Source organism: Bubalus bubalis, chromosome 1 (assembly GCF_019923935.1).
Source record: "Bubalus bubalis isolate 160015118507 breed Murrah chromosome 1, NDDB_SH_1, whole genome shotgun sequence".
Classification (NCBI taxonomy): Eukaryota; Metazoa; Chordata; class Mammalia; order Artiodactyla; family Bovidae; genus Bubalus; species Bubalus bubalis.
The window spans coordinates 12458913-12472376 of record NC_059157.1 but is presented as its reverse complement, the minus strand read 5'-3'; the positions used below and the strand labels follow the sequence as shown (position 1 = coordinate 12472376).

General features: G+C 58.1%; 1 protein-coding gene across 1 annotated transcript in view; it reads left to right on the top strand.

Annotated features, from left to right (window-relative positions):
* The first annotated feature begins 2204 nt into the window (after positions 1-2204).
* The window catches only part of ADGRA2 (adhesion G protein-coupled receptor A2), a 37543-nt gene continuing 26283 nt past the window's right edge, over positions 2205-13464 (top strand). The window contains exon 1 of the mRNA XM_025278699.3: positions 2205-2896. Within this exon, the coding sequence (XP_025134484.3) occupies positions 2631-2896 (266 nt within the window). The 5' untranslated portion in view covers positions 2205-2630. The remainder of the gene's footprint in view (positions 2897-13464) is intronic.

The window sequence follows — 13464 nt, the reverse complement described above, 5'->3', positions numbered from 1 at the left end:
CCTTAAGGGGACAACAATGGTCTAGTAAGTTGTGGTGAGTTACATTTCTGCCCTAGATTGGACTAACATTTTTGATCAGGCCTCCTCACCCCCCATTTTGTTTCAGGCAGGATTAATTCAGCCTTCTCCCTGTATCACGCTACCTTATCCCGAGTTCAATGAAGAGGTTATCCTACACAATCAGGGCCAGGGCCCAGCTTCCTAACCAGATGTCATGAGGGTGGGAGCTCAGCTTGAGTCATCTTTCTATCCCAAACAAACTTCAACACATGCAGGCAACTCATTCATTCCAGCCTGTATCTCTGAGAACAGATAACCAGGAAGGTTTTTCATGGGGAAAGCTTTGAGTGGCTCAGAGAAAACAACATGCAAAAAAAGGAAGCGGAGGATAAGTCCCCAACCCTGTCTCTACCGCTCATCCATCACCTTTCTGGATGGGAAGAGAGATCAAAAGGGATGACTAGCAGGACAGGACAGCATTTTGCAACTGTTTCCATCCCGCGCCTCATTCCCACCTGTGAGGAATCACTGCCTCATTAAATGTCATTTGGCCTCGATTCAGCCTCAGAGAGTGGCTGTTGCAGTGGAATTCCTTTCCGGACTTAGAGTGGCTCCACAGAGCAAAAAAAAAAAAAAAGAAGAAATGACAGGAGAGCTGTGTGACCCTGGACCGAGGCATCCCCTGCTCTTCTCTGAGAAGTTCCCTGGCCTGGGAACAGGAGGGCTGGTGGCAGACCTGCCAGTGGGCTGTGGCTCTGTGACGACCCTTCCTAGGAATGCAGGCCTGGCTCCTGCCCGCCCTGAGGAGGGCTCCTGCTGGGGGGAGGGGGGCCGTCCCCTTCTCCCTTGCTCCATTTGCAATCACTATTTATTTATCTTTGGAAGTTGAAGGAACCAGAGCCTGCAACTGGGAGAGGCTTGTGGAGCCAGAAGAAGTCCGTGTCTGGGCTCAGCGTCTGCTGCCCACACAAGGGAAAGAAACCCTTCCCAGGAAAGGGGGTGGGTGGGGGGAACCCCGCTGAAAGGCCACCGTGCTGGAAAAGGTGCCACACACACCCACGGCACCCGAGAAGGCGGCAGTCATCAGAGAGACCACTTTGGTGGCCCAACGAAGGAGGGGGAAAGGGGGCTCGCCTCAGGGGTCCCCCAAACCCCAGCAGCCTGCATCTCCACCGCAAAGGTGCTATTAAGTGGCAGAAAAGGCCGCCTTCGTGGGGCAACTGAGGATGTAGGCTCACTGGGCCACACCTCACGCTACCCTCTGTCCCCAGCCGGGTTCCCAGCCTGCATTCCAGCCCCTCTAAGACCCACTGAGAGTTTTCATAGCCACCTGAGTGGCCCCCGCCCACTCACTCATTCTCAGGCCAAAACTTGCAGTCACAAACTAAGGGGCGGAAGGGCCCCTTTGGACTGCGGAGATTTGACACCCCACGATGTTAGGGACTGTGTCCTTAGTCAGAGCCGCCCAGACCGGGCCCTCCTGACTCACTGCAGTGCTCTTCCCACAGCCAGGGGGAATCCTTGCTTTTGCCTTCTCAGTTCTGCTCATTCCCACCCACCCACGCCCCCACGCCCTCCACACACGCGCGCGCCTGCGCACGCACAGGGATGTGGAAAAGATAGGCCCCTAGATCTGACCTGTCTCGGCCTTTGACCCCTCCTGGCCCAATGACATGCAACCCTCGCTGGGCGAGGTCACCCGGAGGATCCGAGAGCCTCCTTCGTCTCCAGCTCGTATATATCCTGCGCTGACGAGCAGGGCTGCGAGAGTGAGCGCCTGGCTTCCAGCCTGGCCCACCAGGTCAGGGGTCAGGGGAAGCCGAGCCTCAGCAACCCCGGAGCGGGGTACAAAGTTCATTCCCACCCAGGGACATCTCTGTTCAAGCCCGCGGGTCGATGAAAGCCCCAGAAGCAGCGGGGTGCAGGCTGGACGGGCAAGAGTGAGGCAGGATTCCTCGGGAAGTGCTAGCGGTTGGCTGGGGTTGTGGAGAGGAAGAACCTCAGCTCCGGGGAGAGGGGCGGCCGGGAGACATTCAGGGTCAGGGCGAGCGTGGGGGACGCGTGGGGCCTCTCGCTGGCGGGCCGGCTGGGACTCGGAGGAAGGCAGCGGCCTGACCGCGCATCGGGAGGCGCTAGGGCCTCGCGGACGGACGAGCTGGCGAGGGGAGGGCGCCCTCTCCGGAGGGCGGGCGGGGGCTGGAGGCGGCGGCAGCGGCGCCGCGCCGAGCTGCCTCCATCCATGGCACGGAGCGGCGGCGGCGGCGGCGGCGGCGGCAGCAGGAGCCCGGCGCGATCCGCTAGGTCCCAGCCCCGCGCAGAGCGAGCAGGAGACGCGGAGGGGCCCGGCCTCATCCGGCCCGGGCGCACGGCGCCGAGAGTCGGGCCGCGCCGCCGGGGGCCGTCAGCGCCGCGCTGACAGCCGCGCCCGCGTCCTTCCCGCCGGGGCGCTCGTCGGACATGCCTCCGGGGCGCGGCGGCGGGGACCCCGGGGCTCGCCTCCGCCCAGGGCCCCCCGCCCCGCCCTCGGGCGCCCCGGGCCCCCGCTGAGCACGCCTCCCGCCCGCCCGGATCCCTCCGGCCGGCGCGCAGACTGGCCCTGGCGCTGTGGGTCCCCGCGGGGCGATGGGCTGATGGGCGCCGCAGGACGCAGGATGCGGGGGGCGCCCGCGCGCCTGCTGCTGCCGCTGCTGCTGCCTTGGCTGCTGCTTTTGACGCCCGAGACTAGGGGCGCGCCCGGCTGCCCGGTCCCCATCCGCAGCTGCAAGTGCTCGGGGGAGCGGCCGAAGGGGCTCAGCGGCGGCGCCCCCAACCCGGCGCGCAGAAGGGTGGTGTGCGGCGGCGGGGACCTCCCGGAGCCTCCCGATCCCGGCCTTCTGCCGAACAGCACCGTTACCCTGTGAGTACCCTACTTGGCCCGGCCGGGCCCCAGTCCCGACGAAGGCACGACAGGAGACTAGACGGGAGGGCTGGGGAATGGGGGACAGAGACGATTCCACCACTTCAGAGACTTCGGGCCTGAGTCCAGAAGCCGAGAAGGGAGGCTTGGGAGAAGCAAGGGAAAGATTAGGGCTCCAGGCGTGGAAGGAGGGAGGAAGGAGCACTGGGGACGGATGCGCCCCAAAGAGAAGCACCGCGGGGCGCCCACTCACCTGTACAGGTGAAGGGGAACGCGCGCTGGCGGGACGCCCAGACCCCTTGGCTTTCTAGCCGGGGCTGGTGTTGCGGACTTCGGGGACCTGAGGTGGGTGGGATGGGAGGAAGGCTCAGCGGAGATCGACGCCTGCGGCCCAGTAGGTGCCTGTGGTCGTCACCACCGCGGACGCGTCCTGGCCGCACTGGGGGAGTTTCCCGGGTTCAGCCCGCGGGCCTGGATCCTCCAGATGGGGGCGCCCCATCCGACCCCGGGGCCTGCCAGCCCGGCTTGCAGCCCGTCTCTCTAGCTCAGGCAAGAGGGTAGGTTCGGGAAAATGTCTATCCTTGGGGTGCAGGCGCTTCTGATGTGAACGAGAACCCCGGCGTCCCGATTCCTCTTGGGCCCCTGTCCCGCCGCGCGCATCTGTGAATTGACCTGTGCTCCTAGTCCTGCATCCCTTCCTCCTCCCTCCCTCCTCGGATGTGAAGACGAACTTTGGCCGTTTCTCGATTGACTTCGCGCAGATTGCAGAGAAAGAAACCTGGCGGAGGGGAAGGAGGCTGCCTCCCAAACTCCCTCCGTCATCCCGTCGTTCCCTTCTCAGCCCGGGCCTTATTAAGCCCTCATTGGCAACCGGCTCTGCCCGCTGCGCCACAACCCGACCCCCAGCCTCCCCAACGAGGGTCCGAGATCCTGCCAGCCCGCAGGAGAATTAGCGACCGCTCCCCACCTCAGCGATTTCCTGCGCGGACCACGTGCTCGGAGCTCCACGCATGCCGTGGAGTGGGGGGTCCGGCCCTGGCAGCGGCCCCTTCCCGTCCTGTCCTAGACCCAGCCTCCAAGCCGCTTCCCCTTCCCTGTCCTCCTGACCCCGGTGGCGACCGTTTCCCCACCACCCCTTGCCCCGGAGTTGGAGCTGGCTCAGGGTCTATCCGATTGTGTCCAGAACAATACAGTAACGACTCTGGTTGGGTGAGTTCAGAGGCTATGCGCTTCCTGACAGGACACGACTGGTCAGCCTCTGACGTTGGCCGCCTGGCCTGCATTCTCCCCAGCTCGGGGTGGGTGTGTGCCTGTGTGTATTCGCGGGGTGGAAGCCGTGTCCCTCTGCTCTCTCCCGGGTTCCTGCCGCTCAGGGGATAGGGCCATGGCCTGGGAAGACAGCTGTGGCAGCTGATTCCCGTCCCCCTGAGAGTCCACTGGTGTGGAAGTGTCCAGACAGGCCTGGGCATTCCCCAGCCCACTCAGTTCTGGAGGAGAAATATGCTTGCTGTGTGGAATGATTGGGCCAGTGTGTCTGTGTGAGTCCCTGCTGGGCGATGAGAATTGAGCTCTGAGAGGGGTGTGTGTGTATGTGTGCCCTGGATCTTTCAGCCCTACTCACACACATGTGCTGCCATTAGGGCATCCTAACGTACTGACGGCAGAAAGAAGGGGAAAAACATTAAAGGTGGTTTTGCAGCACATCTTAGAATGATTTGGCAACTAATGCTTTCCAGCCACGGCTAATTCCCATGGATGCCACTCAAAGGAGACAGCGTGGGGTGAGAAGATACATTCTCAGCAAGAGAGACGCTGGGTGAAAAGATATGGGGACAGGGTGGCAGCCAACAGGACCCCTAGCTCACCTTCCCATCCTTAACCATCCCCAGAGGAAGGGCCGCCCCCCTTTTGTCCCAGGCCACTGACCTACCTGGGCCAAGATACCTTCCAAAGAACAGCCCCCACCCCTCAGCCTGGCTAGACATCTCCGCAGGGACAACTGGACAGGGCAGGCCAAGCTGGAGCAGTCCCATGAGAGCCCGCTGGCCCATCAGCCTGCCCCGGGGTGAGACTGGGACCCGCCACAGACATTTGCTTCAGAGACCACCCCACGGGCTCCACCTAATCCGGATCTAGACTGCAACCTGTCCTCCAAGCTGGCTTCTAAAGGAAAAGAGCCCACATTCTCCCTCAGCAGAAGTTGGGCAAGGATACTCTTCTGGGGGCTCAGTGCCCCCAGTAAACCCATCCCTAGCCAGCATGCATCTCAAGGGAAGAAGGGCTGGGAAGGGGCTTCGGCCACTCCAGTCTGGCTGCAAATGGAGGTAGAAAGCGCAGAAACCTTCACACCCTCCCAAACGCTTCCCTCCTTTATTATTTTTTTCCCCCAAATTTCTCCTTTTCCCTTTCTGCCCATGACCTAGGGCAAACAATGGACTCGGGCCAGTAACCTTTGCATTATAGCTTTCCCCTCTCTCCTCCCATTTTCCTCCGGAATGGGCCGCCAGCTCTCAGTCCCCTCCACGCACCGCCCTGCCCATGTGGGTCCTGGGTAGGCAGGGGAAAGTCGGGCCTCCACTTTGGGAAGCCTGGCAGGCTCTCCAGGCAGAGAAAGTGCTAGATAAGGTGCCCGCCTGCAGCCAGCCTCCAGGCTGATCAGGGGCAACCCTGTCAACAGAGCCGCTCACCTCAGGGAAAACCCTTCCGCCCCCACCCTGTTATCTGCGTCCTGCCTTCTGTTTTGCAGGCCCCTCTCTCCACCCTTGGCTTTTTTTTTTTTTTCTTTCCTCTAATGGATTTTCATTCGCAGTTTTTCCAGGAAAGTAGAACTCTTGGCTTTCTTCCTGATTCGTCTGCCCACCCCACCCCCTAGTCTCACAGCTGGTCCAGGGGGCAGCTGTGGGCATGTCCCCGCCACCCCCACCCCCAGCCCAGAGCAGGAGCCTTTACGGGCCTCCCTTGAGGGGCAAGTTCTCATGGGGGAGAGTGGCTTATCACAGGCAGGGGATGGAAACACAGACCACTGTGAGCCCCCTGCTCACCCCTAGGCAGCAGCTGATGGGCCTGTCCTCTGATTCTGGGCTCTGGGAGTTACGGAGATGGGGAAAGTGGAGAGGGGATATTCAGGGATTCCACGAAGAGACTGATAATGGGTAACTCTAGAAGGAAATCTCCCCTGAGGACCTCCCAGGACCTCTGAGCAGGCCCTCAGAGGATACTGGGCAGTGTCATAAGTTTCTGGGCACCCTGGGCCGAAAAAGGCCTTAGAGACCAGCAGGTCCAGCCCCTACATGAACATCTGACAGCTGAGCAAACTGAGGCCAGGTGGGGAGAAGGCCACGTCTTGCCCCAGAGCCGCACAGCTTAGCTGGCTGATGCCAGTGTCAGGATTAGCTGGTGGGGTTCCCCTTGTGTTCCTTTCAGGTAAGAGAGTCAGTGTTCACCTGGCTGGACTTGGAAGCCAATGGACACAAAGGCTGATTTAGAAAACCCGGTTCCTTCCCAGCAGGACCCAGGCCCCTTTGACCTGGGAACATTCCAAGGCTGGGTGGGGATGAGAGGCAGGCATGGGACAGTGGACGAATCCTCATCCACTCAGTCTGGGGGGTTGCCCACCACATAGGTTGATCCCACAGGAGAGAAGGAGCTTGGGCCCTGCAGATGTGCCTGACGGTGACTAGGCCCCTTTGCTGTGAGTTTGGTGGTCTTCAGAGCACCATGGGGGAGGGAGGCCCCTTCCCAGCCCTCCCCACAGCCCCCTTGTGCCCTCCCTTAAGCACCCCTCATCCCAGCCATGGGGTCCAGTTGGGGGAGCTGGGGGCAAAGTGTGCCAATGGCCTGCAAGGAGCCCCGAGGGGAGGGGAGAGATGCTGACTGAAGGGGCGGGCCCACGCGGCCTCCCCACCCCCTTCCCTTCCACCCTCTTTCCCCCATATGGTTCTCATAAGGTCTGGGCTCAGAGACAGCAGCCAGAGGAAGTGGCTGTGTACAGAGAGCTTTTGTGCGGGAGAGGAGGGGGAGGGGGAGGGAGCGAGTAGAAAAGAGGGAAGGAAGGAAAGGAGGGAAGAGGCCCAGGACTCCAGCACACTCTCCCTTTAGGGGGGCTCTGGGACCCCCCACTTGTCTGAAGTGAGGAGCCCTGAAGAAATCCACATGCCTCCCTGACTCTCCCCCGACCACCTCCTGGAGTTGCTGGAGGCCACCAGAGCCCAGGTTCCAGGACTCATCAGCCCTTCCTGGAGGTGTTAAGAACCCTGCCGATAGGTGCAGGGCCCAGGGTCTCATCTCAGAAGCACCAGGCAGACAGCAGAGCCCTCCATGCTTCCCTGGGTTGAGTCCTTCTTGCACCCGAGACAGTGGACCTAAAATTCAACCCCCATTCATCCCGAGTGGGGCCAGGACCCAGAATGGGTTATTTGCAGAATTATTCAGAACCCATGCAAGAACCCAGCCACTCCTGACCCCCCAAGGAAGTCTGTTTTTGCTACTACAGCTCACCCCTCTGGGCTGGGCTTTGGGGGTGGGGGTGGGGGTGGGGGGTGGGGAGGTGGGTTGGGATGCAATCCTTAGTCCTGGTGAGTCTGAGAATTTCCCCCAAAGGCACAGGCAAACCAGTGTAATTTGAACCTCACCATAAATTGACCCTTAAATTTGGGGTCATGTGTTTAAAGGGAGCGAGTGTTCCTAAGTTTATGCCACATGGGAGTCATTGGGGTAAGAACTCTTTTCTGAAGGAGAAAAAGTTCCAGCCACCTCTGAGTTGATCTCCATCCTTCCATTCCGGCAAGCATGTCATCCCCAAAGCCCAGAGAGGGGAGGCAAGTTCCCCAAGGCCACACAGCCTGGACTGAGACCCCCCTTCACTCCGCCATTCCACCCGCCCCCGAGGTAGAGCCTTGGCCTCCAGGGGCCCAGACGGAGAGCAGGGGAGGGGAGGGCAGGGAAATGGCCCTGGGCTGGGGAACCAGAAGGAAAATCCGGTTGACGGCTAAGACGGGGCTGTTCAGAGGGGCTGTTTATTTTCATTCCCCCAGCCCAGCCGCTCTGTTCTATTTAGAGCTTAGACACTGACAGGACAAAGCTGCCTCCTCCCCTTCCTCCTTCCTCCCTCCTCCTCCTCCGGGGGCCCCCATCCTTCCCAAACTCCAGAACATTCCTTTGCTTTTAGGACTGGGTGATGGGGGTGGGGGAGCAGAGACGCTACGGAGTGTAGCTAACGCCCGGCGGCCTCCCAGGACCCCGCTTTCCCAGCCCTGGGAGTGGGGAGAGGCCGGCTGGGGGAGACGGGTGTGCAAGATGGATGGGGCCAGGTGAGGGGCAGGGGACAGTCTGTCACGGAGGAGCAGGGAACCGGCTGGAGGGAACAGCCCGGGAGGGAGTTCCAGCCTGAGCTCGAGGGCCCAGACGTCTCCCAGCTGGAAAGCAAAGAAGAGGTCGAGAGCCCCCACCTCCCGCTTCTCTCCCTCCCGCTCCGCCCCCCGCCCCCAGGGCGCTTCGCCTGCTGGGAGCTGTGAGTTGGAGCAGAAACTCTAGATTTCAGGAGACTCAGGGTGGGAAAAGCCATCACACTAAGGAGTGGGCGTTTCCAGTCCAGACCCTTCTTTTCCTAAGAAGGCACCCCGATTGCGGCTGACCTGCCCAAGGTCACCCAACTCCCAGCCAGATCCCTTGACTCCCGCTCCTGGTCAACCCTGTTCCCACACTGACCAATCAGAGCCGTCCTCCCTGGGGACCGGGCAGGGAGATAACCAATCTGCTTCCTCCAAGTGGAGGAGGAGAGGCGTCCACCCGCACTGATACACGTGTGCTTAGGGGACCACTGTGCAGCAGTACTGCACAGAAGACTTGGTGGGGAAGTGGAGGCAAAGAGGAAACTGCCTCCTGACTTGGGAAAACTGGGGGTTCATGGACCACCCCCACTTCCCCTGGAGCTGTACCCCACCAGACTCCCGCCCACCCACCCAGTCCTCTAGTTGCCTGTGCTGTGTGTCTGGCCCCCACTGCCAGGAGGCCCTAGAGAGCTGGTCTCTGCCCTCAGGGGCCTTGCAGGCTCAAGGTGGAGGCTGGATACAGGCTCACAAAGGACAGAAGTGGAGCCTCCAAGTTCCCAAGGAAAATCTCTCGAGTGGAAGGAGTAGAGGGCTAATTTACGCTTAGGTGTAAAAGATTGATAACAGATCCTTTCAGGTTTATTTGTATTTTTTTAAAAAACCCACTTTCTTTGCCTAAAAGTCTGAGTCCCCAGTGGTGAGATTTTAGGCCGCATCTGCAGGAAGTGTGATTGAGAGTAAGTTCCCAGCTTCCTGAAACCGGGTGGACACAGCTATACAAATAGTCCACCCTATCCGACACACGTTCTTCCACCTTCCCTGAGTGGGAAATGGTAGACGCCAGGTCTCATTTGTGTTTGCAGTGCTGGTGTGTTCCCCAGGGCCCAGCACACAGCAGGTGTTCAGGTAGGATTGGTGCGTTCCCCAGGGCCCAGCACACAGCAGGTGTTCAGGTAGGATTGGTGTGTTCCCCAGGGCCAAGCACACAGTAAGTGTTCTTGTAGGATTGAATAATGAGTGAGTGGACGCCCAGGGGTGAATGCTCACAACAGACTCAATTCCAGTGCCGGGGTCTCCCACATCCCAGTCAAGGCATATCAACTACCCACCATGAACAGCTGTAGGTTCGCCTTCTCCAGTTTCTTGGTTTCTGTCTGCTGATCGCCCAGATGCAGTGCCCCTGCAGAGAGAGCAGGTTAGAGAAGAGGACCGCGGGAAGGTCCTGTGTGTAGGAGCCACTGCAAGACAATTTTCGTCTTTACCTTGACTTCAGGCCCTGCCTGGACAGCTCAGCTTCAAGGCTCAGGTCAGAGGCTGTTGCAGGACTGCTGCTACTGCTAAGTCGCTTCAGTCGTGTCCGACTCTGTGTGACCCCAGAGACGGCAGCCCACCAGGCTCTCCCACCCCTGGGATTCTCCAGGCAAGAACACTGGAGTGGGTTGCCATTTCCTTCTCCAATGCGTGAAAGTGAAAAGTGAAAGCGAAGTCGCTCAGTCGTGTCAGACTCTTTGCGACCCCATGGACCACAGCCTACCAGGCTCCTCCATCCATGGGATTCTCCAGGCAAGAGTACTGGAGTGCGGTGCCATTGCCTTCTCCTTCTCCATGTCGCAGGACATGGCCCTCTAAAGCCTGGGGAGAAGAGGCCCCACCAGGGTGACCTCCTAACCAGTAGGTGTTCAGGGCTGACCAGACAGTCTTCCAGCCAAGGGAAGGATGGCAGGAGGTCTGGGAGTGCTGTGTGTCCTCTCCAGCATTTCTGTGCCCCGCAGTCAGGCTCAGTGGAATGAGCACAGCCTTTAGGCAAAGGTGTGTGTCAGAGCCAGGCCCGTGGACCAGAGGCAGTCTCACATTTGGAGGCCCCATTGTCCCATCAGTCATGCTAAACTGCACCCCCATCCTTCATGAAACTGAACGATGATTGCTAATTGGCAATAATATGACATTTAGTAGTTCTGTAGTTAAACCTTCATTAATTTACACTTGCATCATCTATATTCAGTAGTGACTTTTTTTTTTTTTTTAGGTTTCAGATGCCCTAATGGGCCTGGAAATGCTCCAAGGCCCTGGGTACTGTGCCCATGGGAGGTGGGTTAGGGGAGAACGGTCTCACATTGATGGTTATGAGCCTGGGGCTCTTCTTGTGTCAGCAAGCAGACCACCCTGCTCCCCGCACTGACAGTCTCCCAAAGACACGGCCAAGGTGCCAGCAGCAGGTGTTGGCGACGGGGCCCTCCCAGCCCAGAGGACCCTGGCAGCAGCCTGCATTCCAGGCTCAGAATTCCTGGAGAGCGTGGGGCCCTGGCATGTGTGTGTGTGCTGGGTCAGGTGGGGGCTGGGAGGGTGACACGTGTGACTCTTCCAACACGTGTGAGACCCCTTCGGTGCAGGCATGTGCTGGCCCCACGCCCCACTGAGTGGGGCCTGCGGGACCCCTACAAGGGTCATCTTGGATGTCAGGCCGGGATCTGGCGAGTTCTTGCAGCTGCCTGGAGGCCACAGGGCCCCAGCTGACGCCAGCCACTGGCTCCTGTGGCCTCCAGCCTCGTCGTTAGCAGTAACGCTGCTTGCTCCTCTTCCCTAAAATAGGACCCGGGCTCGGACAGAGTTCTGGAATGGACGCCGTGTGTCCCCTCTCCTTGGCCGGGTTTCAGATTCTGGGGTAGTGAACAGGGGCCTCCAGGGACTGGGCCCCCTTCCTGTGAAAATGTGACCCTGGGTGGTAGTCGGGGGCGGGGGGAGGGAGGAAGATGTTGAGGATGCTGGACTGGGCCAGCCGGAGAGGCAAGTGGCGTGGTTGGGAAGAAAACCCTCCTGGTGGGCACACTGTACTTGGGCTGGGAAGGCTGCTGCTGCTGAGGTTGTTCGGAGAGAGAGGTGGCTGAGGGTATTAGGAAGAAGGGGTCAAGACTGCACCATGTCTGCCACTCTGGACAGAAGCTTGGGGCCGCCCTGCCTGTTTGCCTCCCATGGGAGCCGTGTGTGGTGGGAACATTTTGCTTCCTAATGGATGAGGCTGTGTGTGTGTGTGTGTGTGTGTGTGTGTGTGTTTCATTTACCCCCATGAGCAGCCTTGTGACTGCCACCTTCCTACCTCCCCCAAACGCGGTCCCAAATTTCTGGCCAGACACACAAGGGGCACCTCCAAAGAACTGAACCCACAGACACCATTATTTCAGTCCCCACACTCTGGGACGAAAATAAAATCTCCTCAGCCTGATCTAGGTTGTTAGACCAAAAGATCCAATTTTGGCTACTTGGGGGCTAAACCATAATGGTATCGGTGATGTCTTTCCAAGAACTGGAGATGTGGCAAGAGGGGGTCCATTGGAGGGGGAAGATGCAGTGATGCTGGCCTGGGGTCCCCACTTCTGTGAGTGGCTTAGAGGGTAGGGGATTGGGAGAGCATGTTCTCGAACACAAGAAAAAAAAAAAAAAATCTCATTTCAAGACTCTCCGGGCTGGGAGTTTGCACTGGGCTGGCCCAGCCAGCTGCGTGGGCTGCAGCCAACCCTGCTCCCACGCTGCTGTGCCCTCTCCTCCCCGGCCCACAGAGCCCACTTCAGAGGGGGCGGGAGCCAGGAGGGAGCTCTTCTGGACCAGAGGCTCAGCCTCCCCTGCCTCGGGTGCTGGGCCCCATCCTTTGCTCTGCTCCCAGGCCACACACACACAGACACACACAGACACACACACACACACGCACACAGCACCCCGGCTGCCTCGAGATCTCCCCGGCAGCCCAGACTTCCTCGTAGGGGGCGGTGCTGGCTACAAGCAGACTAGATCAGGGATGAGGGTTAAGGTCACCAGCCCCATGTGGCCTCTGAGTACTTGCAATGTGGCTGGTCTAAATTAAGTTGTGCTGGAAGAGGACACTGCAAAACACCAGATTCCAAGACAGTACAAAAAGAAGGAAAATAGCTCATTCATAATTTTTGTTATGTATATAATTTATATTGTGTATGTATAATATATAAGTATATATAATATATATGTAATGTTTTCTATTTATAATATAATTATATATTTATAATACATAATAACATATGTATTACATGTTAAAATGATAACATTTTGGATGCACTGGGATAAAGTCTATTATTAAGATTAACTTAATTTTTAACTTTTAAAAAGTGTGGCTGCTAGAACGTTCTGAATTACATATGCGGCTGGCGTTTTACCTCTGTTGACTGACTCTGGGTTAAATTTGGGGTATGTGAAAGGTGTTCAAGGGTTAAAGGCTGAAGAGTCTGGGGAATGTGGGGTACCTACTCCCCAACACTACCTCTAGACGTGTCTGGATGGGGTTCTCCAGTTACAATCCTGAGTTTTAATATTAGGGATTTGGGAATTGGAGACTTTTGTAATTTTCTGTTTTTAATTCAGCAATCTGTAAACAAAAATCTTTTGCTGATAATTTTGAGATAATTTTTTCTTAGAAGGTATTTATTTTCATTCCTAAGGTCAATGTTTCTCAAACTGGGATCCACAGATATATTTGCAGGAAATAAAACAGCTTTCCGCTCCCTTTAACAGGTCTGTACACCACTCAAGTTTGGCAGTGTTCTCAGGCTTCCCCCTTGGTGCTCTGGGCTGTGATAACCTGGCTCCCCCATTCCTCTGTCCTTCCATACCCCTGACCCCTCCCTGTGCCCCCCACCCCCATCAGCATCCTAATCTGTCTTCCTCCCAAGACCCAGGCAGGAATCATCCCTGGAGAGACCTTGGGGTGGGGGAGGCTGAAACAGATGCCCTTTCTCACCCTTCCTCCTGGTATTTCAGGATCTCTCCCCCACATAAGGATACTGAGGGGTCCTCTCGCCTTTTTTGACAGTTAATGCAGCCTCTGAGCCTCAGGCCCTGAGGCTATGTGAAGAAATGAGGTGCAGATGACGAGGAGCAGGTTTGGATTTAAAACTCACACCATCAGGCGCCTGTCACCACCAAGGGGGCGACCCCAGCCCCACCAGACCCTTAGAGCTGTAAGAACTGACAATATTATTTACAATCAGCCACCAT